This window comes from Opisthocomus hoazin, chromosome Z (assembly GCF_030867145.1).
Source record: "Opisthocomus hoazin isolate bOpiHoa1 chromosome Z, bOpiHoa1.hap1, whole genome shotgun sequence".
NCBI lineage: Eukaryota > Metazoa > Chordata > Aves > Opisthocomiformes > Opisthocomidae > Opisthocomus > Opisthocomus hoazin.
This window is the reverse complement of record NC_134454.1, coordinates 78,242,465-78,268,919: the sequence shown is the minus strand read 5'-3', so window position 1 is coordinate 78,268,919 and position 26,455 is coordinate 78,242,465. Positions and strand designations below refer to the sequence as shown.

Below are 26,455 nucleotides of genomic sequence, written 5' to 3'. Positions count from 1 at the left end.
CCATTACTCCAAAGCAGAGGTCAAATCCTTGTTTGCTAACTAACACCTGCTGGCTTTGAAGCCAGTGCAACTATTGCTCTTTTTATTCACAGGCCCTGGTATTCAACTAAAGTGCTTTTGGGAATAAGTGTTTTACTTGAATTAATTGCTTTTCCTGTTTGGGGAAAAACCAACAAACAGGTTTATTCATTCAGAGAACTTGGCAACTGCAGATTGCCCATTACTTTTTTGGAAGAGACATTTTACAAAGAATGTTAACCCACAAATTCAGTAAACATATGGGATTTGCAAGTTAATCCAATAAGGCCATTATGGTGATGCTCCAGAGGACTAGTCACCATCAGGAGGGGAAAGGAGACTAATTCTAAAAGGATTTCCCTAAAGCCATTTTCATGTTGGGAAGTCAAGAGCAAATTTCCCTTTTAGTAGTTTGTGCCCATGTAAGCGTGTTTCAAATTATACATCTGAGCTTTAAGGAAAACAAAACCACCTTTATCCATATTTGCCATTTTTTTACATGACAGTGACTGAAAATAGGAGACAATACCCCTTAAGTTCAATCATTAAGGTGCAGAGTAGCCACCTTTGATTCATACAAATTTTAGCAGCTGTTTATGCGGACAATTAATTTGAAAATTGCTAGGCTACTAGCTCCGTATTAATTTGAAAATTGTGCTGTTACTAACATCCACCAAACAAGCAATACAGTTAATGAATTTGGGAATACCTAAATTCTTTGGGAAATGAGTAGTAATCCAAACCCACATAACCTACAGCAACTGGTAACCATTCTCAGAGGACTGGATTATAATCTCTTTTACAATAGTTAAAGCTGCTGAAAGTCCTTAAAGCTGCACAGGTATAAGAGAGAGTCCTGTCTTCATAAGCAGTTCTCTCTCTGCATTCCAGCATATGTCCAAAATGCACAATGTATTTCTGTACTCCTTAAAGGGATTAGCTACTGCACTGAACAAGCCCGACAAACAAATAATTATATTATGTATATACACATCATAAAAAGCATGTAAAGAAACACTTTTCACTGCTGTCATATGAATTCTTAGGCAAGACAGGCTAAATTCCTAGTCGACATAACCCAAAAATTGCTTAAAATATTTATATGACATTGCCCTCTAGAGGAAATCGAGAAAAATCTGCCTTTTAGCAGAACTTTTCAACAGAAGAAAATATGAAATGTAATTTTCAGCAGAACAATTAGCGTGTTTGTTAGAAACTATTTCCAGTGAGAACGTCACACACTGGTTTGGCTCCATTTATCATCCGTGACTTTTCAGCAACGAATTCCCCAACCTCTAGCCCATTTTTCCCTCTCTCGGCTCTGTGTTCAGATAGATGGTACCGCAAAGTTTACTGGCTAACACATGTCCGTGTTTTTCTCCTCACTACCAGAACAAAAAACAGCCTAGGCTACGAAAAACTGGCAAGCACTTAGTAATTCTTCAGTTATCATGGCACAAATTGCTGCTGGTCAATGCATATGAGGATGAAAAGGAGGACATCACTGACTTTTGTTTCATCAAATAGTTACTCTGCTAGGCTGAACCCATTCCAATGATCAAGTAATGGACTACTAAAACACAGTCAAAATGATTGCTCTATTAATCAATTCTTTGTTTTGCCGGATTTTTTTTTTTTAGAACATCAACCAGTTATCTATAATACCTACTTTGTAGAAGGTAAAAACCAGACCATGCCACCTTTTCAAGCAATAGGAAAGAGTCTCAGGCATCAGCAGAAACAATAATCACCTTCAGTCACATTTCAACAATTCTGTTGCATTTTGGAAAAGCTTGAATCCATTTTTCATGTACCTCTAGTTTCTCACAGTCTTGTTAAAAAGCCTTCAGTCTGGCTGGGCTTCCTGAGTCTTGGATGCTCTAGGGTGAAGTTTGCTGCTAATGATCACATTTGCCCTACTCCTGTCCTGTCTCAGTAGGCACAAGTCTTCCTGAGCAACCCCAAGCCTTCTGGCAGTGCTTGCCAACTTATCTTTTGACTAGTACTGGTCTGTTAAAAGCGTTTCCCTTTGGAGGCCCAGACGATCTTGCTGAGTGTCACACATTTCATGCAGCAGGAACGGTGAGTGATGCTGCAGAGCCTGTGATTGATACATAAGCCCTTCCCGTATTAGCCTACATCTGATAGAAAGGAGACAGAAAAATAAGTTTCAAGGAGCATGCGATACTGCTCGGAGCTGGAGGCAAGTGTCACATCAGATAAGAAAAGCAATGAGTTTTCCACAGGAAAAAAAAGCCCAGCCCCAAAGACATCCACCACAGCAGCTGCCTCTGCAGTTATACACCTGCCTCTCTGCCGATCACACCTATGTTTCTCATATTTATCCTCTCACTTATGTCCACAGATGGCAGGTTCATGCTGCCAAGCCATCTCTCTGAGGCTGATGTCAAGCACAGCCTCTGCCTGTGGAATGGTCTCCTGTTTATCATCTTTCAACTCTCACTGCTCCTGTTCTTTCCAAGCCAGGCCTGATTCCCAGTGACAGGGGATAAGCAGGTTTAAGCTGCCGCCATCGTTAATGCTTTTAGCTCTGAAGGGTCACGGCTCAGTCCTAGTGCATCTTCCAGGACAGCAACCATCACATCCAAACGTACATGAGGTTGCCAAGAAGATGTGATCATTGCCACCTTGCAGAGCAGCCCCAAAACCCTTCTGAGAATGGGAACACTGCTCACTTAGCCCAATGCTGTGAGAAAAAAACATTTCATTGAAGACTGGAGAAGCTGTGCCTTTCCAGGACTCACGGCACGTCAGTCAGTACCGGTGGGAAAGGACAACTTGCCATACACCTTGCTGCAACCCAGTAACCTGGCTCCAGTCACCTCCTCCTGCAGCAGCTTGGTGCTCTTGTCTCATGGAAATCAGTCTTTAGCCCAGAGCCTGCGTTCTGCAAAACTCTGGACTCCCAGAATACGAAGAGAAATTCACATTCACAGATTAGAAGAGGCACTGTGAATGACGGCATATTGCAAATTGGTGTGTAGGGGCACAAGCATTACAGAAAGAGCAAGAATGGGCACAAAATGTGCCTTGCTTGTGTTTTTGAACATCTCCATTTTTAATTATTGATGGCTAAAGCACTGTTTTGTGCTAGCAAATGCACTGCTGGAGAGGCTGTGAAAATTGCTGCTGTGGCTGAAGGCCTCACCTGCTCCTTGGCTGGGTGGTGGAAAAAAGTGACCCTATTTTGCACATTCCAGCAGTTTGCCAATTAGTTAAGATCTGCTGCATCCTGACTGTGCTTCCAGATGACCTCAGGGCATGGGACGCTTGCTGCGTGCGAGGCTGAAAATCCCACTCAGGATGGAAAAGGGCTCTTGCCGGTACTTTGGTGTCAGGGATAAATGACGAGGCATGGGGCTGATTCACCAAACCAGGCTGTTCCCACAGCAGATGAGCGGGGAGGGCAGAGCTCCCTCCCAAACAGTGGGCTTGTTCTCTTGTAATTACAGGGCCGTCAGAACAGCAAATCAAATGGAAATGTCAGCCATACATTTGGCAACAAGGTACAGCCTTCTAAGCAGAGCTTTCACAGCTCAATGGAACAAAACAAAAGCATACAAAAACCATTCAGGACAACTCATTCTATAACCTCTGAAGTTTTTACGCTTCCTAAGGCAGCACCACCAACCTCTGTGCAAGTCTTCTCAAGCCTGATGCAATCCCTCTGAAAAGAAAGCGTACAGAGCCAGGGCTGGGGAGCATTTGCTCCAGACGACCCTGGGGACGTTGCCTAATTACACGTGTGTCCTCTGAGGGTCATGCTTTCCACCAAGAGAGGCCAGCTCTGTTGCTCAGTGGCACCAGCGTGTAGAAGGCAACGATGAGCATATTGCTCCCAGAATTTTGGGACAAACACACAAACACATACAGGACGTGAGCCATTTAAATCAGTGGGAGTCTTTCCATCATCTTTGACAGGTCTTAGATAAAACTGAGCTGAGCAAGAAGATAAATCAGATGCAAAGTTGAGGAGGAGGAGGGTTTTGGAAAGCCTGTTGAGGAGGCAGTTGTAGCAGTGGGATGCTGCAAATGACCATCGCTGCAAGGGAACAGGTTTTGCCTCCGCAGAGGCCGGGCTCAGTGTGGGGAGGTTGAGAGGGAAGGCAGGAACCACAGCGTGCACAGGGGAAACTGAGCAAACCCACGCTCAGATTAATAAAGCAAAGAGGACAAACAAGCTAAATGATCTCTGCTGAGTTTAGGGATTAGTGACCTTCTGCTTAAGTCTTTGGCTCTTGAGAGAGGATTTGGGATAAAGCTCATTTCTTCAGAGCAATTTATTTCTCAACACGTGTGGTTAAGTCTGCTCATAACTTTCCTGAAGACATAAACGAAGGCAAGAAAAACATCTCTTTCTTAGTTTCTTAGTCCTGTTACATTTTAAGGGGGGAATTAATATCCACTATCAGCATAATATACAGCAGCCATGCTTCAGAAGGGGCTCCATGCTCCAGTGTACCAGACTTTAGGGGCACAGCGAGATTTACTCTGTGTCTGAGAAACGTCAGACATCCATAGGCTTTCCCTCATTTTGCACAGGTTGAGCACACAATCACTGTCTCCCCACTCACAGCAGCTCAACTGGAGGAGAAAACCCTCAGCCAGAATCCCTACACGCTGCTTATTTTCCATCCTCAGGACTCATGCGCCAGACAGCTCAGAGGGCATGTCAGCATGTGCTTCCCATCCGTGCCCGTGATAACGAGCCCCAGGTCTCAGCCTCTGTGCCATGATCCATCACTTAGCAGCATGAAGATTAGTAATATGATACAAAAAAGGAAACAAGTGCAACTCCACAATAGGCTGGGGGTATTTTTTAGGTCAGTTATAAGAAATCTATTCCCTGAGATTGTACTTGGAGGTTGCAGTCTCCAGGACCACTGTGTTTGTTTTTCTCTGTGTAGTCAGTGTTGTTAATATTTTAACAAGGAGCTCCCACAGAAATGTTTGCCCCTTGGCCAAGGGCAGAGGGCCAGGATACATTTCCATTTGTTTTCCTATTAAAACAAAAATATTTTTTTACGAACATAACTAAGAGAATGCCCTTCTAACACCAGGCAAAGCAGCTGCTTATACTGAGCAGCACTTTGTGTTGGCAGCACTTTTGCTTTAGGAAGGAGGTGAGGAAACACAGTAAAACAGAGCAATCGATCCATGCAACCTGACATGCCTGGGGGGCGGGGGTATGGTCAGACAAAGCTTTCTGCGATGACCAGGGATAGTTTTCTTAGGGTGATTTTTCCCAAGGAAAAAGGACATACAGAGGAGATCACTTTGCCGAGCGGAAAATAAATCCACAACAACTTCAGAGAAGTAGGGGCCCATCACAGGCACAGAAACCTGAAAAACTCCCCTTCCACCATAACACAGGCGTTCATACACCCCAACGCCTGACCCTGCTAAAACAGTGGATTTGTCACAGAAACTTGAAGTGCGGGCACCAGCTGATGAGCAGAGGGAGCACAGTCCTTGCTCCCCGTTCTTGCAGCGTGCCATCCCCGCATGCCGTTGGAGCACATGGAAGGATTCAGAACCCACCACCGAGTGACACAGTGCTCCAAAAATCCCGTGGGTGCCCCGGACACCACCCCCACCACCAGCACAGGGTGAAGCAGCTGTGGCGAGGCCGGTCAGCCTCCTGCAGTCACAGTGTCTCACCACGGCGCCACGGGATTCAGTGACCCGTGGTAAATGCAAAATCGGAGCATTTGGTATCACAGTGATTGCATCCAGGGGGAGATTTTCCTCACAAGAATAAAATCTTTCCGTTGCAGGGGCAAAGCAGTTTATGATAAAAAATCATTCAGTTCAAACTTCTGAGGAAGGGGGAGCTCAATAAAAAGTGCCTTGAAAGGTGTGCTCTTCCAAAACATTAGTTTTCAAACCACACTCAAAATTTTGAGCAGCTCTACTCAGATGCAGCCAAGGTCCCCGTTCTCCATTCCCATCCGCTCTGCAGACATACCGCTCTGCACCTCCTTGCACGCTGGGCTCCCAATAAGGGGGCAAAGAAGAAGAGCACCCTCCTGAAGACCACTGTTCAGAGCAGAATTTGGCTCTGAATAAAGCCAGGGACTGCATGTCGGCTTTCCAGCACTAGCAATGACTGTTTTGATACAGAACCTCAAGATTTCACCCAGCTGAGCGCAGCACTGTTACTGACTGCCGCAGCCAAGCATCACAAAGTGCTTTGCACATTTTGAGACCCGTAATTTGGTTAGACATTCAGTATTGTGCTCTGTAATCAGCTGCTAGCACTTACAGAGAAGCAGGACTGTGTTTAGGATGTCCGTGTATCAAGAAACTACTAATAGCATTGACCTGTTAGGAGGACCAGGATGTTACCTTCATACTTCCAGCTATCCTGGAGCATGTAGATGTGACGTGCAGTAGCACCAAGCACCCAGGAAAGACCTTGGCTCTGCTGGAAACCCCCAGCTTCAGGTCAGGTCAAAGATTTGCCTTTAGCAGTGGCACTTCAAGCTCACTCTCCACTGCACATGTGATTTGTGAAGGTCTTTCTCAGCATCTTTGAAAATAAACTGATTTCCCTGACATTTGGCATGTCGTGTCTTGTGCTGGGGAGGAGTGCTAGCAACTCCCTCAGGACACAGGCTGAAGAGGAGAAACTAAGAAAACACTGTGCAAAGGTGTGGCTGTCAAAACACTTCTCTGTTCATTTTTTGGAAGTGATTCCAGGTTGTGAGTTAAAAAGAAGCCAGCCAGTTCTCTGACTGTATTCCCACACATGGCGATGTTTGGTCATTTTTGGCGATGAGGAACATGGTATTTTGAAGCAGTGGTTGGGTTTACTCAATAACAAAATTATAATAATACCTCATGTCTATACCACACTGTCATCAGTTGTAATGCATCTTACTCTGCTTTCTTCAAAAACAGTTTGAATTTGGAAATCCGTTCAGCACTGATTTTAAAGATTAGATGTATATGGTAGCTGTGTCGAAGCACTGCAGCTATGCTTGATGAAATTCATCATCAAATGTTTCAAAGTGAATGACATTCATGACAAAATAATTCTTTTGCAGTCCTCCCAGGACTTGCTCAATGAAGCCCCATTCAGTCATGCTCGACAAATGAAGGACTCCTCTGTCATCTGCAGGAATACTAACAGCCTCCCTCCAGTAAATGAGTAATTGCCCATAATGAGAGGAGTAGTTCCAAAATACATAGGAAGTTGTTGTCTGGGGGAACATAACCCATGTGTTCTGGAGATACAGTTGTGTAGACAGAAGATAAATAAACACGCAGAGTTTTGACTAACCTTTATTGAGCACTCCAATACAGCTCAATTCCCTGCAATTGTGTTTGATAGACACATACAATTTGCTAACTCTGAAGAGAGCAATAATTTTCCCTCAGTCAGTAACATCACCAAAAATGCCACCACCTACATCATTCCTCTCTAATGTAATAATACCCTATTAAGCAAAGAGCTTTGATGATTATATTACTGCATAATGTTTCTCTAAATGAAAAGAAAGTAAAAAAAGAAACAAGCTCAACAATAATCAACCTGTTCCTGCTGTTTACATGGCAATCAGGTGGAATTTAATTAAAGAACTTTTCTTTAAAGAAGTCAAACCAGATTCAACTTCCTTAGCAGGGAGAGACAGATGAGTGATACCCATACCTGGCTCCTCCAAGAAGCAACGTGCTGCTATTCTGTGTGGTGTCTGATCCCATCACTGCTCTGGGACTTGAGGACCTGTAGGCACAGGACCTACACCAGCCAGGTGCTGAAAAAGCGCAGTCTGTCCAAGGCTGCCCAATTGAAGCCCATCTGTCCAGGGATGCTCAATCTTTTATGGCTCCAGCCATGTGCCACTGCATCCTCTAGAGACAGACCATGTCCATAGGACAGCCAACAGAAGGGATGGTGTGCCCCTACCTCTCCTCTCCCATTAGCCCCCTGGCACAGGGAGGGTTTGCATGGTGGGATGGAGCTGGAGATGACCTGAAGCCTGGATACCTGGGCACACTTCTGCCAACCCTGCTGCAGGGGTGGCAACCCTCAGCAAAGTGGCAGAGTCATGAGACCCTCTGCTCAGTGTCCAGAGTCCCCAGGTACATGCCAAATTCCCTACTGTTATAGATTCCCTAAAACATTAGTGTGGACTGCAACAGGCTCACCAGGCAAGATGGGGCTGCCCTGGCACACTTGACAGGAGAGGAATAGACATGCAATCAGTGGTCTTGCTTGCCCAATCCAGCCTGGTGCTACAGAAGCTACAGGCAGAATTTTAATTTCACTGACCACGCACAGGCTACACAAAGTGCATCACACTGCAAATCACAGCACTCACACCCCTTCATATCGACCTGGAAGACTTCCTCACTCAGCCAGAGAATAATTAGGCAGACAGAAATAGAGCTAGGACTACTATTCAGTGTGCTGTCCTGCCCAAACACCTTGAAGAACCGTGGGGAATGGGCTCTGCTCATAGCAGCAATATGGAAATACTCTAGGAAAGCTGCTTCTTTGAAGCAGGCTTCCCAAGGGGCAAACTGACTCTGCCTTTCAGCCTATTATAAACATACGCAGAATTATCTCCCTCCTGAGCACCCCAACAGAGAAAGCTGCTGAAGGACTCTTGAAGCATCCTGAAGTAGATCAGATGAACAAGGTGGTAACATGGGGTTGGAGCTACCAGCCAGCTCCCTTAGAGGCAAAACCAAGCACTCCAAACTGAGAATGTCCTCAAGGTCCCAAACTGTCATCCATTAACACCACCCTTGTCAAATCGCATTTGACAGTAAGTTAGGCAAGGATGCATTAGATGCTGAAAATAGATCAGGTTTTGACTAAGTGATGTCCTAAATTTTGGCCTAAATTTGGTGTAGAATATTCTAAAACAGGATCTTAGGAACTACACCACTGGCCCTGTACCACCAAAACTCTGCCTTTAGAATGGCCAAAATTACTCCCCCACTAAGGAAAATGGAGTGCTTGGTTCTCATTAGCGGCAGCCACAGCTTGTTGGCCTAATAACAGGGCCTTCCAAAATGAACCGCCCCAAAATGAAGCCTTGAGTTATAGGACGAAAAGAACAGATATCCAAAGATTTTGGACTTCATTGGGTATTATCTTTCATTTTGCATGAATAATAAGATAATATTATTGCTGGCCACTGCAAGCAGTTCCCTTAGATTTTAGGAACTTTGACATCTGGCAAAGGGGAAACAGCAAACTAACTGCTTTTTGCCACAAAACCTCTCAAATTTGGGGGTGCCGCTGACTGCCACAGTACCAATATTTACACACTCATTGAATTACAGGCTTGAAATTACAAAGAGTTGTTATCATGCCTGCAAAGCCACAGCCAGGTTCACCTGCCCAGCACCCACAGATCGAGGAGTCACTGCTTTTATTCTGCCATGTTGCAGAATCAGGAGTGACAGTCACCCCAAACCGCTGCCACATTCACTGATTCACCTCTAAAGGTCCCTTCCAACCCAAACTATTCTATGATTCTATGAAAAGGTGAAACTTGTGGGTTGAGATAAAGACAGTTTTTAATAAGAGAAAAAAGGAAATACTAATATTAATAGTACTACTAATAATTATAATAATGAACATGTAAAACAAACTATGTAAAATACAACTTTCTCACCATCCAGTGACTAATTCATAGTCAGTCCCTGAGCAGCAATCCCAGAACTCAGAAATAGCAAATTTCACAAAGTTCCTCCCAAAAATTAGAACTCCCAGCTGACCCCTGTCCATCCCCAAGATGAACCTCCTTTTGCAAGACAGGGAGAATTTCATGCCCTCTGCTACCTTGCAACTTCAGGTATGAATGCACATTTGCATCCTCATCTTTAGCAGAGAAAGGTCTTTGCCTTTGCAAACAGAAATGTAAGCAAGTCTGCCAGCCCACAAAGAGCAAAGCTGGGCCAATAGCTATTTTCTAGCACACAGCAGCTGAAATCAAAAAATCAAGAATAGTCTGTATCATTGTAAGAACCTTCTTTTCTGATTTGAACTCTTAAAGGTTTCAAGTTTTCTGGGACAGGAGACAGCAAAAGAGAGCAAACGCAATAAAATCAAAGGGAATTTATTAAAATGAAGTTGTTCCAATCTGGAAAACACAAAAATGTCTTGTTTTGAAAAAGTCACAGACAACATTCAGCTGTCAAAAAAAAGCTTCCCTTGACTCAAATAATTCAACAAAAATAAGATGCACTTGTAAAAAAATCTTCCAGTGCTGCTGAGTCTGTGTTCATTTTGACTCAAAAAAACAACTTTTATGCAAATCCAGGAAGACCCCTGTTTTAGTGGAGACCCTCTGATGCTTACAACATGCTATTTTTTGACACAATGACCCCTCAAAATGTTCTAGTGGATGTGGAAGTAGCAAATGTGGTCTAATTATTGATTTGGTTTTGTTACGTATTTTCAGCAGACCTCCAGAAGGAACCCAGAGCTCTCCCAGCGGCTGGAAAGCAGAGGTCAAAACCTCTGCTCTCTGACATAAACCAGTACCGACTGCAACCTGCACCATGCGCTGTGAGATGTGGCCGCTGGCAGCTGCTCCTCCACCCTTACCTCGCACCGGTGACGTCCACGCCGACCATCAGCTGGCCGTTCAGTGAAAGGATCTCATCTTTCAGGCGCACTCTGCCGCACTTCCCGGCCGGGCTGTTTTTCTTCAAGTCCGTCACCCAGATGCACCCGACATCGAGCACCGGCCCCTTGTGCCCCTTCCTCTTCTTTCCTCCCCGACGCTTCTCTCCATAGTCCCCGAGAGCGGGGATGTTCCCAAAGCTCAACCCAAGAACCTCATTTTTTCTCATCTCCTGGGCTAGGTACATGGTGCAGATCTCCGTATCCGAAGTCCCGCAGCTCCCCGGCTGCAGTTTGCTCTCGTCCACAGAGAAGTTGAGTTGGATGTACTCGCTCAGCTTCTGGACGGCCGAGCGGCAGAGCTGCTGCTCAGCGCCCTCGGCCCCCTCCCGCCGGCTGTTCTGCAGCCACTGGCACAAGAGAGGGAGGAAGACCCCCGCGTTGTCCTGCGTGATGGGCATCGCCGTCCCTGTGCATCCCCTCACGGCAGCAGCCCTGGCCCTGACCGGCTCCCCTGAGCTTGGCTCTGCCTCCTGCTGCAGCCCCCTGTGGCCCCTGGGGCCATGCTGGAGCGGGGCTGCAGATCCAAATCAAGCCCCATCTAATCTCACGGGGACGTTTTTTGGGATCCAACTGACCAAACGCACAGTCAAAGCGGGATGTTTGGTGTGAACGTGCCGCAGCTGGCTCCACGGAAAGGTCGGCAGATGATGCAGTGGGAAGTGTCTGTGGCTGCCCGGGTATGCCTCCCGTCAGCGTCCCCGCTCCGCTGGGAACGATGTCTGCTTCCCACCACGGTCACCACGCCTCCTTGTCCTGCAAGGGGGAGACAGCATGGTTAGACGTGCCAAAAACACTGCAGGCGTCCAACAGCCCCAGCCCAGCATCCCGCCCAGGGCAGGAGCCCGAGGCAGGGCTCGCACGGCCGGAGCCGCTCTCCTTCTGCAATTTACCACTTGAGGGCACCAGCTGCTCTTCTCAGCAAGGGAATAAAAGGTCACGGTTAGCTGCTGACCTCCCCGGTAAAACGAGGAATCGACGAGCCGTGGGGATGCTCCTGCCACAGCTCCAGGCCTGTCACCGATGCAAAGGAGACACTCCAACCAAACCCACTCCAAGGACCACTGGAGGAGCACAGCATGACACTGGTCTCACCAGCGACTGAAACTGGATGACGCCACTGCTAAGGGAAGCTCTGCCCTCTTACAGGCCACTGTTTTTGGGCTGGGACAGGCTTAATCTGGTCACTTCTCTGACTTATCTCCCCACCAAGCTGCACAAGGAATGAGCAGCAGCACACATGAAGGGTGAAAGAAGAATGAAACAACAAAAAACCGTGGTGCAAGTCAAGCTTGGCTGACCGTTTTTATTTTCAGGAGTTATCTTCTAGCAGTGGATGCTGCTCAGTGCACTGGGAAGTTAGAAGGCAACAGATTCGAGCCTGCAGCATGCACGTCTGCTCCTGCAGACACGGATGCAAGGCTTGGGTTAGGCAGAAGAGCCTGCAGCAAGAGCACGAGCGTAAAAGAAGAGTCTTGCAAAATGCTGCTGCCCAGAAGCTGGATCGAAAAGTGTTCTGCCACCTCCCTGGCTGCATGGCACTACTGAGATGGACAGGAGTGACCCCAGGGAAGCTCAGCCAGGGACAGGGACATCACTTCAGGGCCATGCATGATGCTCCTAGGAGGACCCCAGTGTCTTCACCAACAGGGTGATCTTACACCAGCAGCTGAACAGGGATGGACATCACCTCAGGAAAGGAGGAACTGGCCCATTGCTTAATGAGAGGGACTTCTGTGTTAGGCTCAGGGTAGGAGACACAGGAAACAAAAACAGAGGAAAGAAAAATGACAGAAGCAGCCTGGGCACAAGTCTAAAAAAAAGTGGTGACAGTATAGTCACAGATTGACCATGAAATATGGTTAAATCCCCTGAATACCTCAGATATCTAATGCAACATTGGTGAATGTATTTCTTTTAACACAGAATTGAGGTCTTATTTAAAATCTCAGATTTAATTTAAGACAAAAGTAATGATTTAACTGACATAACTGGAACTTGCTGTAGTAAGAGACAGATTTGGAATATTGATACAAAGATTCATAGCTTATAGATGGACTGGCAGAGAAAAAGTAGAGGCAGCATCTCTTGGTATACCAAGGATGATGCACATACTCTGAGGTCCAGAACACAGAGGGAGGAAGAACTGCTAAATTCTCTGGTTAATAATAAAAGCAAAAAAAAAAAAAAAACATTGGGGAGGGCACAACAAACTTAAAACCAAGAAGATTAAATGGATTAGACTACCCGATAACAACTGACTCAATCATAATGGGAGAGTACAAGCATGAGATACCTGCTAGGAAAGGAAGGCAGCAGGAGACAGAGAGTTCTGGTGCCCTTGGAGCAATATACTTGCATAGCTGATAGGTCAATAATCAGTAGGGAAGTGCCTCTGGAGAGGGATGTGTTAGGGGTAAGAAGGTGGAAGGAAACTCGTGTAAGAGTGCCTGTGAAATGATGAAATCTGTAATACGCAAGGGATTGGGGACAGCAAAACAGAAATGCCTGGATTCAGTACCTTAAAAAAAACTTGCTAGGCAAGAATTCATGGAGAAGAGTTTAAAGGAAAAAGAAATCAAGGTGAGCTATAGTTTCTAGAAGAAAAAATATTTTGTGCTTAAAAGGCACAGGCACAATAACATTTCAATGAAAACGAAGGATCAGAAGACTTGGCAGCATCATGAGCTTTTCATTTACCTCAAAGACAAGAATAAAGCACACTAAAACGTTACTGAGCAGGAGTTGAAAAAACAGTGTGAACACACAGGCAGAAATATTAGAAACATCAGGGCATAAAAATGAAATGAAATTTGGAGAAGATGAAAAAATAAAAATTGTTACCCTTTATATGTAGATTAAGACCACGAAGACAGTCTGGAAAAATGTTGCTCAAATAGAAAGTTATTGAAAAATGACACCGAAAGAGGCAACACTGGTTTGATTTTTGCTTTACTCCTTCTTAAATTGCCTACTATGCACAGGGGATTAGTACAGTTAACACTACGACACAATACCACTGTAATAGTATCCTGTCCTCTTGTCTGACCATTCCATAGTGAGATCAGTTCTCTGTCCAAGCCACGTATTTCCAGACCAGCAGGCTGGGACAAACCATCTTTTAAATTCCCTACAAAACCAGCTGATGTCATCTTATATACCTCCCACCTGGTCACCTGTGAGAGCTCAGGCAGGTAAGGTGCCAGAAGTCAGGACAAAGGCAAGTGCAGTGCACGTCTTCCAGGGTAGAAAGAGAAGCTGCAAAAGGATGCCACATCAGTCAATCTAGTTTCAGTCCTCTGAAAAACTCTAAAACAAATACAGAAACAGTTTGCACGTATGTGGAAGATAACAAAAATATAAGCCGCAGCAGATAGAGAATAGACAAGAAAAAATAATATAAAATCAAATTAATTTCTTTTCATAATGGAGAAGTTGTTAGATGTCATTTATCTGGGCTTTATTATAGCTTTCGACACTGTCTCAAACAACTTTCTCATAAATAAACTAGGAAAACATGATTAAATGAGACTACTATAAAGCCATACCCAGGGAGTAGTTATTAATGATATTCTGTGAAAACGAAGAAGACTGTGAACGGAGCTCTGCTGGATCTATATAGTCTAGTTCCACTCAGCACATTCATTAGTGACCTGGACGATGAAAAAGAGCACACATTAAATCTGCAGATTACATGAAGCTGGGAGTGACAGCAGACACACTGGAGAACAGGATTAGCATCTAAAATCATCTTGGCAAAAATCATAAAAACTTTGTCTGAAAATTAGGATAAAGTTCAGCAAGGATGAGCACAGAGTACTACAAAAGGAAAATCACACGTAGACAAGGTTGTCTAGGTGGCAAATATTCAGGAGGAGATGCAGGGTTTGTAGTGAATCATTCCTATCAATAAAATCTAGCTGCTGGGGGGGGAAGAAAGGGTCATTGTCCCAGGATGTGTCAAGAGGGACAAAGCCTACCAGGAGTATGAAGTATCTCTGTAGCCTCACACAGGGCTGGGAAGGTCTCAGCAGCAAAACTGCCCACTTGGAGCAGAGCTCTAACATGACTACCTGTCTAGAAAATGTGACTTATTCGGAAATAGTCAAGGAATTAGGGCCTGCTAGTCTAAAAAGGAGAAAGTATTGCAGGTGGGATCTGAAAACACAACCTAAGGTCCTCGTGTACTTAAAAATGCCCCACAGTTACCAGGAGGAAAAGGGCAGTCTAGTCCCCTTGTCCATGGTGGAGTAACGTATGTGAATCACATTAGCGGAGGTTTAAGTTACTGGTTAGGTAACACTAACAAGGGTAAAGAACACCAAAGCAGTGGAGGACACTGTCTCAGGTGACTGGAACCTCCATCACTCATGGTCTCTGCAGTGGGTTAGACAAATACCTGCCAGGAGCAGCAATTACAGCGAGTCTCTCTTGGGCTGTGGGAGAGAGTTGATCTCTCCATTTCAGTCCCTCTTACTATTTTCCCTTCAGCATCATTTTCTGTCTTAGAGAATAGTGAGAGGTCATATAATGTGTAACACCCAGTGAGTTATGACAAAGACACCCTTATCATTGCTTCAACAGTAAACATTAGTACATCTCCCAGTAACCACACAGGGTTCAAAACCAGTCAAGCTCTAGAGATGATCACACCAGATCACCCTTCGAGGCTCTTTTTAGCCTTATAATTTAAAGAGTTTTGCTCTTAGCTGGTTAATTTTGACATTGGCTGGACATGTTACAGGCTGCCCTTTGCAAAGTACCCCCAGAGAAAATTCACTGCCCCAGTCTCCGCCTGGAGAACTTGGGGCTCCTTGAAAGCAGCTCACAGTTTCTGGTCTCCAAATTTCCTCTGCATTGGCCAAGGGCACAACTTGATGATGACTTCAGCTTCAATCCTGCAGTTAGCTGGGTAGGATGGGGTGTTCAGAGGCATCTGCATCCCATTCAAAACTCATCCATTGTTCATTTAGCAACACTGCTGGAGGGCTCTCCCCCTCCGTGCATCCACATCACTCCAGAGACAGAGGATGACGGCCTGCTCCACCCCACCAGAGGCAGGCAGTCTTCAGAACCCCATTCCTCCTCCCTCAGGAAAAACTGCAGGCGTCGATATGCTGCTGGTTGCCTGTCTATGCCCCTGAGCTCACTGCAGAGCCATGGAAGACATTTAAGATAATCATGTAGATAATTATACAGTATTTTCAAGGGATTTGACTTTCTCAAACAAAACCTTCTGGCTTCGGGAAACAGACTCTTGACAAGCATAAATAGGAAATACTCCTTCCAGATGAAACAGGTGGTGCAGCACTGAGCTGAACACCTCTTCTGTGCTGAGCAGCTCAGGATGTCCAATGCCAATGGGAGCAAAAAATAGAAAGGCAAATTGTTCATCAAGTGAAAAAAATAGATCTGTCTGACAAAAATGGCAAACAGCACTAAGATGAATTTGATTTTTGCTCTTCACTTCCACCAAAATAGACTCAAGACTCATGTGAGAAAATTTACTGGCATTGCCCGCACCTTGCTTACTGTCTGTAGGTGATAGACCTGCCAAACCATCCCACCACCTCACACGGAGCAGAAGACTTATGTACAGAAGACTCTGATTTTACACCCAGCCTGGCATTGACACTTGCCTGGAGTACACAAGGCCAGCGCTGGGAATGGGTAGACCTGTGGGTACACAAGTACCCTGTCCTGGGGACAGGAGTCCCTGTTCCTGAGGACAACATTCCACCAAAGAGATTTTGTCCTCATTGCCCTGAATCCCTCTGAGGCTACTGATTCCCACTCTCTGGCCAGTGATTTAATCTCGCAGCCTACCTGGGTCTCAGTAAGTGTGATCTGTTGATATTTTTTGTTTGCAGTTTAAAGAGTATGGTAAGAGCACTAAGATTCTGCAGGTAAGATGTCTGCAGGCTGAGAACATCCCAACTGGAAAGATACCTGGCTGGGAAATACTACTTAATTTACTGGGTGCAATATGGAAATAATTTTAGTCCTGTTCAAACAGCAGCGTCATGATGGTAGAGACAGCATGACCACTCAGTTTGAGGAGGACCCTCAAAGGGGATTACCCCTTCGTGGGACCTCAGTTTAGAAACACCCTCACTATGCTGAGTATTGGCTTCAGGGCTCAGATTTACCCTCCTCTGCTGCAGGAGCACACAGCCTGCATCCACAGTCAACCCACAGCATGGAACAGGGACCCTCCTTTGCAGGAAGATGAAGCTTTTGAGTTAGATGCTCTCCAAGGATCAAAAAGATGCTGAAGCAAACAACCTGAACAAACATGGTCCCTTCTGACCTGGCAATGCCAACAGCCTAAGTACCACTCCTCTCCATCCAACCACAGAAACAACCAGCCACTGTGCAGAGCTGCAGCCTGCCCAGACCAGGTACATGCCTCTTCCCAAAGATGTGCCACGACCACCCAGTGAGCAGCGCAGTCTGGTCCCTCCCTGACCAGCCACCAGCCACAAGGATCCTGCTGGGCATCATCAAATCCAGTCCCCAGCTATCACAGTGACTCTTTCACCCCCTACTCAACAAAACTCATCAAATTTTAACTTGAAGTAAAGAGGATTTACATCTCTGTTCTTTTGCTGGAAAGCTGTCTCACCACACCACATAGCTGGAAATGGTCTGTATTCCAGCTTAAATGTACTCATTATCAGTTTATACCCACAGACATGTAGCTTCTGCAGCCTTCTGCTCTTCTTGATGTTTATCAGCTCTTCTCACCTTCATCCCTGGAGTATTTACAGCCAAAAAAATCAGCCTTTACCTGCCTTTCTTCCACCCAGCACTCTCACACAAGATGTGCTCTCAAAGGCTGAAATACCACCCACGAAAACGAACTGCATATCTTCTTCTCCCTTCCCCAGTGAAAGGTTTTAGTTATGGCTCAGGAAGTAACACACTTTTTCCTTCATCTCCAGGCTTTTAGTTCAAAATACTGAGTTAAACATAGGTGATGTAGGTGAAGAGAGGTTGCTTCTTTTAGGCCTTCTTAAGGAAGAGCTATCTTAAATGATTGCTTACAGAAGAATAAAAGTATTTTCTTTAAATGAGTTGAGGTCAGAACTGTCAAAAAGCATATGTGGATATTCCGGGCATAAACACAACTTTTTTTTGTCTGACAAGCTGAGATTTTTCTTCCCACATCACACTCCAAGGAGCAATGTAAAGAGCTCCAATAACTACTTTCTCACTGGGGGAAAAGGAAATATAGAAGGTCATTAAAATGTCCCATTACAGATTTTTAAAAGGTGATTTGTGCAAAGGGCCAACACGCAATCCTCCAGGATAACCCCTCTGGCATTTCCAGCCTAGTCTAAACCTCCAGAAAAACATAAACACAGTTATTCCAAAAATCCCTTTCATCTCCTGAGTGAGATCACTTTATAATTGCTTTAAAGGTTATGTTTGACAGATACTGTTAATCTTTTACGTATAGATGAAGGCATCGTACTTGTTTTCCTAAAGTCATCTGGGCATTTTAGCAGCAGAGAAATAAATCCACTACCAGCAAAGAATGTTCATTTACTAATTCCTATTCAAGTGTAGCTTTCATTTCTTCTACTTTTTAGGTCTTAGCTGATAGCAAAAAAAGTGATAATAGGGACAAAAGGAATTTAATTGAGGTTTTTCACTAAAAGACACACTATTGGTGAAAGATGATTTTGCTGTAATGGTCCGAGGTCTGATATCCTTCAGGACAGTAGCGAATCTGTTTTATTCTGGATTACCCAGTCGTACAAATCAGGTCTGGGCACATGGTTATGTTTCTGCTGAATTAGCCAGAGTGCACATTTACAGGTCAGCTTTAGCCAGCCATAGGAAGACTACGGATATTTGACCTGGCAATAAAAATTTAAATCTTATGCTGGCAGGCTTTGAGACATTTTGAACAAATTTGAATTGACAGTGAGTTTTATAGCAGTCAGCATTTTATATCTTATGGCCTCCATGCTTTTAAACCAGCTGTAGGAGCCCTAAAGCTGGATTTACTGCACAGTCAAATCACAGCCTTGGGTTTGACCTCAACACAAGTAAACAACAGGAATACAGGGACATGAAAACTGGAGTTTCTGTTCCTTAACATCAGCTGAATTCTCATCTGAGCTTGTCACCATGTGCTCCCTTTCTGGCCAAAGGAGAGGAACGGGCACTCTTAGGAAATGGTTATCTCGCCTATCTTCATTTCCAGGCTAGATGCATGACATCTTTCAAGTGCACTTTCTGCTCTATTGCATGTGGCTAAGTCAAGCAGAGATATCTGAATATGATCAGATGGATCCTACGCTAAAATACATAGTTAACCAGACAAGCTGGACACAGAAAAAAAGAATCTAATATAGCATAGCTAAATAAAGGCAGTGCCAAACTCTCTATCAGCTCTTGCAGAAAGGTTGCCTGCAATGCTTTCTTCACTGCTTTGATTTTAAAGTATTTATGTTGTCTACACCAAAAATCAAAAGACCTGTGCAAACACCTAGACTTCCTAAGTCAAACCTAGCAATTGCCAGGATGTTCATAGTATCAGCTCAAGCAAGCCCTGAGAACAAAGAACAGTTCACCAAGAGGACACTGAAATAGCCAAGTGCAGAAATGCCAAATTTGTGCAGGAAATGTTACACAATAAAAGGGGCATGACAGTTTGGTAAAAACCCTAGGCATATACTTGGATTTATTTTGAAAACCTTACCACCACTATGACAATGCACACAAATGGCTTCCTATAGGAGGTGTTTATTTATGAGGTGCTCTCATAATGTCCAAACCACTGGCAATTAGTAAAATCTTTAGTTAAGGAAATGGGACTGTCCCTATTTTTATAAAGAGGGAACAGAGCTACAAAAAGTTATGCATCCCATACAGCCTCATCTGAAGTCTTCCTATGGCCACAATACCACTGGAAAATTTTGTATGTACCATACATGTACTGTCCAGGCATCATGTGGGGCACCACATCCTCACGCTGAGCACCAATACTGGCAAAAGACACATTGCATGAGGATGAGTAGCCTCCTTCCCTTTCACCACCTGTGCTGCTCTGCAGTGCACCAGGTAGGCAGGGTGCATCCATCCTCCCTCAGATAGTGTGAAGGGAGCAAGACTCCCCTAATTCCTTCTGTTCTCACCCCAAATCATCTGAGCACAAGGTGATAGCACTGCAACACCGGGTCTGTCTCAGTCCACGAGCAGCTGGTTTAATACCACTGTCAGGTCTACAGAGGCTTCCACCACTGGTATGACCTCAAAGGCCATCAGGTATGTCCTCTTTAGCAGTATTTCTCAGGATGAGTTGCCTCAGTTCTCATGAGAGAACCCACCACTGCCCCTTGGTAGGAGCCGCTTGTTACTCTGAGAGCCCTGAAGTCATCCACTGCCTCCTTCATCTTTATTTTCATGTCTATACAACTCCACATCACTGCTCTCCCACCCTCTTTCTTTCCCACACTACCTGAGGACGTTTCCCTTCTACTTGGAAGTCTCCACAAGGCTTTAATCTCAGCATTATACAGAGCCCAGACAAGTGAGTCTCCATAAACAAGCCTGCAGAAAGAGATGCATTTCCAAAACATATTGTGTGAAATTATACCAGAATTCAGGGTTCATGTTATCCTGGAAAGTAGCTCCACTGGACCAGGAACATGATGAGATTTTACTGATAGTACTAAAATATTATGAATAGGTGAATGATGAGAAAACATTTGCTGTACATCAGCAGGTAACACTAAAACTTTTAAGTGTGGTGTTGACCAAAGGCTCCAGTAACCATGCCAAGACCAGCCAGCGTGAGCCCTTTCCTCGCTGCATGTTGCTGCAGTCTTGCCTATGTTGAAGTAGCTGGTGTCCTCCGGTGACAGCAAGTGCGATGCCTTTGGGACAGCAGGCAATCATGCAGGCAGTCCTGGTCTGAAAGCAGGGAAAGCCAAGGCCAGTTGTGTTGCACATGGTAAGAAAACGCTGAGCCAGGGCCGCGATGATGCAGTTTCACGGTTTTAGGTCTTTCATACATTAAACAACAACTGGGTTGTTTCACCTGCTTAGCTTGGCAAGGAAACCTTCCAAGTGTACTTTTCGACCTGCCAAAACTGCTGTGGTGCGAGAGGAGATTCAGGGACAGACACAGCGAGCTTTTAAACTGGAGAGATTGCCTGGCTCGAACCAATGGACTGTATTTTCCACCTTCATTCAGATGAATTAAAAAGAAGACGGCAGGGGAGGAAGCATCCGTCTGGCCATCCATTATTAATGAGAGGATCAAATCTAAAACTCTTTCTGACACCGATACAGAAGCCCTATAGTACGATCAAATTATTCTCTTTAGTCCTCATCCTCTTTTTACACAAACTGTCTCCAGCAGCCAGCCTCTTCTCAAAGTCCAGGTCAGGTGGGACAATGGAAAAGCTTTGCAATTTCTAAATTACTTCTTACATCTTTCCAATATTCTTTTACACTGAATGTACTTTGAGTGTTGAAGGAAGACAGGCTTGCCTTTTTGCATTCATTTAAACCAGAATGAAACGTCTTATTTCAAAGACTAGACTTAAAATAATTCTTACATGATCTAATGTCTCAAACCATATCAAAGCAAACTCCAATAGCTGTCAGATAGTTAAAAATATCTACCTACCTATGAGCCCTTAAAGACTACTCAATTTTGTAGCAGAACAGAAAAAGCTTGCTTAAGGAAATAAGTTATTGCAAGCTTGTTGAATAACGGAGAATTATATTTAAAGACTTTCTTGAAGAATGGCGCCCATACAATTCTGCAATTGTTCAGCATCCTCTGTACGCCAACATGCCTAATCATCCTTTGGACCTCTGCCACTTGCTGAACAGTTCAGAGCTGGTGCTGGGAAGCACCACTGTGAATTTTCAGAGCATTCAGAATTCATTTCTGATATCATTTATAGAAGCGAAAACCTGGAGTAACTTAATTAAAGTCAGTGATGCTTTTCTGGATTTACTTTACAGTTGTGTAACCACAGCAGAAATCTAATTTTAAGTATGCGGATTCCTAGAAACATCCCCCTACCAAATATTAAAAAAGCACAGCTCTCACATACACATATACGCACACAGAGAACTAGTCAAAACTACAGACATGTAAGTAACACAGTTAGACTTCAAATTTACATTTAGGCACCTAAATAAGTGACCCAGTTTTCAAAAGCCCTCACTAATGTCACCTACTCCCATACGACCTTGAAATAAGCACTCATTTCCTACACCTCGATAGCCACAACCCCAAATTTCTCAGTTGCAAGGCATTCTGACGAAAAGGACCGGGCTTCCATGTAACATTTTGAACACTCCTATAAGAATTTAGTGCACACTCCAGCTCTTTCTGAAAACAACGCTTACATAAAATAAGAGACATAAAAAGACTTTGTAGATCTGTAATTATGTTTAAATGCTTCCACTCTTCTCAAGGCCTTCCTGTGGGAAAGATCTCTGCAACAATTATTCATAAAACAAGCAAATGCAAATAACATGTTACATTTGGACTGCATTGTCTGTAGGAGTCATGAATCCAGAATTGCAAACAAACCACAAACATCTGATGTTCTAATACTGTGACTCTATATTTTAAAAAAAACAAATAAGCCTAACAAGTTGTTTAAATTAAATTTTGATAAGCACCAAGAAAACACACAGCTTAAAAACCTGCAAACTGAATACAGCTGGAAGATGGACTGATGTCATTTTAATGTGTTACTAGAAAGGCCACAATTAAAAAAAAAAAGGAAAGAAAGAAAAAAGATGTTTTCTATTATAACTCTGAATTAAGAATGGCGAAATTGTTGTTATTACCAGATTTAACAAGACATATTTCCACATCACTTTTCCCAAAAATCCATTAATCAACTTTAATCTGACTTAAGCGTTGGCAATAATTATCAGCCTACTGCAATGCTCCCAGCATGTGCCAAGCAGAGCTTAAGAAGCAACTTTTGGAGAAGGTCCTTCCTACCTCAGCTTTGCCAAATCTCGTAACACTGTTCACTCGCTTACCATCATCAATGCTCTCTTTCATTTCCCAGTAAACTGCATCTCCTTTAAACCTAAGGATGTTAAGGTAACAGTTTGCACCTCTATCACCAGTATCTACCTGGAGGCAATAACTGCCTTCCATACTACATAGCCACACTTCGCTCCTTCTTCATGAAGGGTCAATTTCGCTACATGAAGCACTTCAACACATCGGCAGAGCTCAGTTTTCCTCCACACAGTCCTGACAGGCAAGCAAGAGCCCGTGTGAAGCCAGCTACCCATCACTGTCTCCGGGAGTGCATCTCTGAAACCAGGACATCTCTTTGACCACAGCCAGCAGCATGGTGCACCTGAAATGCAGCATTACCACAGCTGGAGGGTCAGTCTCTGCAGTCTGCCGTTTTGGTTTAGCTCCTATTCCTGCTCTCAGTTCAATGCAAAGGTTTTTGTGGCAACAAGGGCTCATCTGTGACCTCTGAAGGACACAAGCCACTGAACCGTAACCCTGCCATTCCTGCCTCTGTCCTCTTAACCTCCAGCTGAACTACAGCAGCCTCCCAGAGCGTGCATGCCAGACTGCATTTTTCTTTCCCAAACTGAAGGTTAACCCTGCTGGTAGAAACTCGCTGGAAGCAACGAGCTGTCACCTCTCAGAGACACGATGCTGCTGATGCTGATGCTGACCACAGCATCCATTTCCTTCTGCAGCCAGACCTCTCAAAGTGGGATTCAGGAGCCTCTAACCACACACCAAGGGCATAAAAGCAGTGCTCAGCAAGAAAGCCTGTGTGACCCCAGCCCAAGCCCCTTCTGACCTTCCTCAAGCACTGTGCGATCACGCTTTTGGAGGCAGCCAGATTTTATGGCTGCTTCTGAGGTTTCACACAGCCAAGCCTAGGATGGTCCTCTGGTTCCAGCAATAGCCGGACAGGGTAAAACACTGTGGCCTTTGGTGCCGTTCCTCTCAAACAGTATTTGTGCCTGATTGAAAACTACCTATTAAGAAAAAAGGACAGGAGAGTGCAGGCTAGAGATAGAGCAAATTCAGCTTGTTGGTATGCAAGTTTTTTCCATGCTTTTGGCAACTATTAAGCATTTTCTGCCAGGACTGCCAGACCTACACCCAACCAATAGAGCCTGTTCTCTCAGGATAACTTCAGGAGATACTTGTCTCGTGGAAGGGTCCGTACAAGCTTCAGCAGAGTCCAGATGCCACAACCCAGATACATACTGTATGTATGCAACGCAGCTTCACTCTTCAACAATGCCTGTTACCACCACGTTTTGGTTAGGACACTCATTTTTTACCCATTCATACTACATGTGATCTCACTAAACCTTCACTGAGTCTGGAGCAAAGGTTTTAAGTGCAGGAGTCACTGTCGTGGTAGTTCTCATGTATCCCCTTAGTGATTTAAAATAATTCAGTGCAGAACGGAGCCCCAATTAAAAACACATTAATAAATGTTATGGTCTATAAATAATGATTCAATGCTCTACCTAATCATGTGGGTTTATGCAGTCATCATCTCTGCAAAGACAAGAAGCAAAGCCTGGAAAGCAAAGTCTTGCCTTTGGGCATTTTAAATATTCACTTTTCTGAGCCAATGTTCTTACTGGGATGAAAGAACAAAAGAGCAAGTCCATTTGGAGCAAACACACATAATAATCTTTACTATGCCATACACAATTGGTATATTAACAATACACTGGACTTACAGGAACATCATATGCACTTTCATGCTGTTCAGACGTGTGTAACAGTAGATCATACTTAAAAGAAGCCAAGCAGACTTTCTAAGACATGCCAAAGACTTAAGAACATGCAACAAGCTGACTCCCCCATGTCAGCCCTCATCATAGTCATTCTTTGTTATAGGATATAACCACAGAAAGGAAAAGATCCAAAACAGAACCACCACACACCCCTGTTTTCCCCAAAAACCTTCTACCATTACGCTCAAGCTTGGAAGTCAGCCATTAACCACTGAGGCCTCATTTAAACCAAACAAACTTTTCAAAATTAAAAAAAGTGCTACTGCAATCTTGGACTCAAATATTATAACTTAAATACACATTTTTGGCTTTTTAAGAAAAAAAGCAACAGCAGCGTAGGCAAAAATACAGATACTGAAAACTAAAACACTAATCCTTCGAACGCTTAAGCAGCTATGTAATACTGCTCAACAGACTTACAATGCATCTGTCTTGTCACGTGCTTAGAAATAGGCTTGGATCAGGAGCTAAAGTATGTATATGTTGTCATCAGTATATTCCCAAACACTGTATGATATATATTCAATATTAAACATGTATTTCTGCATAAGAAAGTCCAACCCACCTCTTCATATTTGAAAACCCTTTTCTTAAATGCTTTCACCTTCAAAGTCTTCACAGCATCCCAAGCAAGACATTAAAATCCTGCCAGAGAGAGGGATTTGACAGCCACATCACCACACTATGAATCTAAGTACATAAAAACCCCATTTCAGTGCTGTGACAATTAATGTTTCATTATGAGCAACCCACAGCCAGGAAAGACCCAGCACCAACAAGAACAACAACAAAGAGAAGGAAATACTCAAACTGCAGGAAGAAATGCTCTTCCCAAGCAGAAAAGCTCATGAGGAATTGCAAGCAGGCATTGACAGCCTGGCAGACAGGAAAGCCAGAGCACAAGGAAGTGCTATTCTTTCCACCAAGCACTGGACAGAGCAGATATACCCTTCCCGGGTTTGCAACCCCCACGTTCTCCTGTTCCGGCAACAAGCAAGCATGGACATGATTAAGTAGCGGCTCTTTTCAAATAGTTACAGAATCACAGAATCACAGAATGGTAGGGGTTGGAAGGGACCTCTGTGGGTCATCTAGTCCAACCCCCTGCCGAAGCAGGGTCACCTACAGTAGGTTGTAGAGGACCTTGTCCAGGCGGGTCTTGAATATCTCTAGAGAAGGAAAACTAAAAAATAGTTGCTAGTGTGGTCCAGTTTGGGAAGGGTGGGTAAGGAAAGCAGAAGCAGGTTGTCACACACAACTTTAAAAAGACCCCACAAAACCTATGTGACCCCCTCTCCAAAAAGAAACACGGAGGACAGGCAACAAACTCAGAAGTCACCTGCACTTTGATGGCAGCGGGTGGCAGAAGAGGATTTGCTCCACTGTGCCTGATCTAGCCATGGAGGTGTGGATGAAGATCACTATCTTGGCAGCATAGCAACCTCTGTCCCTCGCTAGATTATTCAGAATCTTTCTAAACTGGCTCAAAACCCAGTGGAAACCCTGACGTGTGGAGGGTTTTCCCCAAGGAGGACAGGCAAGATCACCATGGAGACCCCTGCTCTCCCAGGCTCCCCAAGCAAATTGGCAGCCGCCGGAGATCAGTCTGTCTCTGAGCTCTACCCAGGCGCTAAAGCAGGACAGTAACACCTCAAACTAATGATGTCGCAGCACCAAGAAACGATATGGCAACAGCAGCTTTATCAGCAGCCTCAAAATGAGCTGGGCTGACCCCTACAATGCCAACCCAGGAGGCCAAGGTCCTCTTCTGTCTGTCTTCACCTACTTTTCTTCCATTAATTCTACTAAAATCTGCAAGACTCACTTCAGGTTACTGCATTACTTCATCTTTTGGTGACAACTTAGATGATACCCAGGAGCTGTTCTGTGGCTGTGCTGTGTTGAGAGGGGCAGAGACACGCCACAAACAAAACCTCACCTCTGAAATGATTTCTTCGGAAAACATGCTGAATGAGACCA

At 44.4% G+C, this 26,455-nt stretch overlaps 1 protein-coding gene across 3 annotated transcripts in view; it reads right to left on the bottom strand.

The window, feature by feature from the left end:
* Positions 1-11,413, bottom strand: part of PDZD2 (PDZ domain containing 2) — a 141,408-nt gene extending 129,995 nt beyond the window's left edge. For all 3 annotated transcript variants that reach the window (XM_075410906.1, XM_075410907.1, XM_075410909.1), the window contains exon 1: positions 10,610-11,413. In XM_075410906.1, coding sequence (XP_075267021.1) covers positions 10,610-11,088 — 479 coding nt within the window. In that variant the 5' untranslated portion in view covers positions 11,089-11,413. The remainder of the gene's footprint in view (positions 1-10,609) is intronic.
* Positions 11,414-26,455: the final 15,042 nt, after the last annotated feature.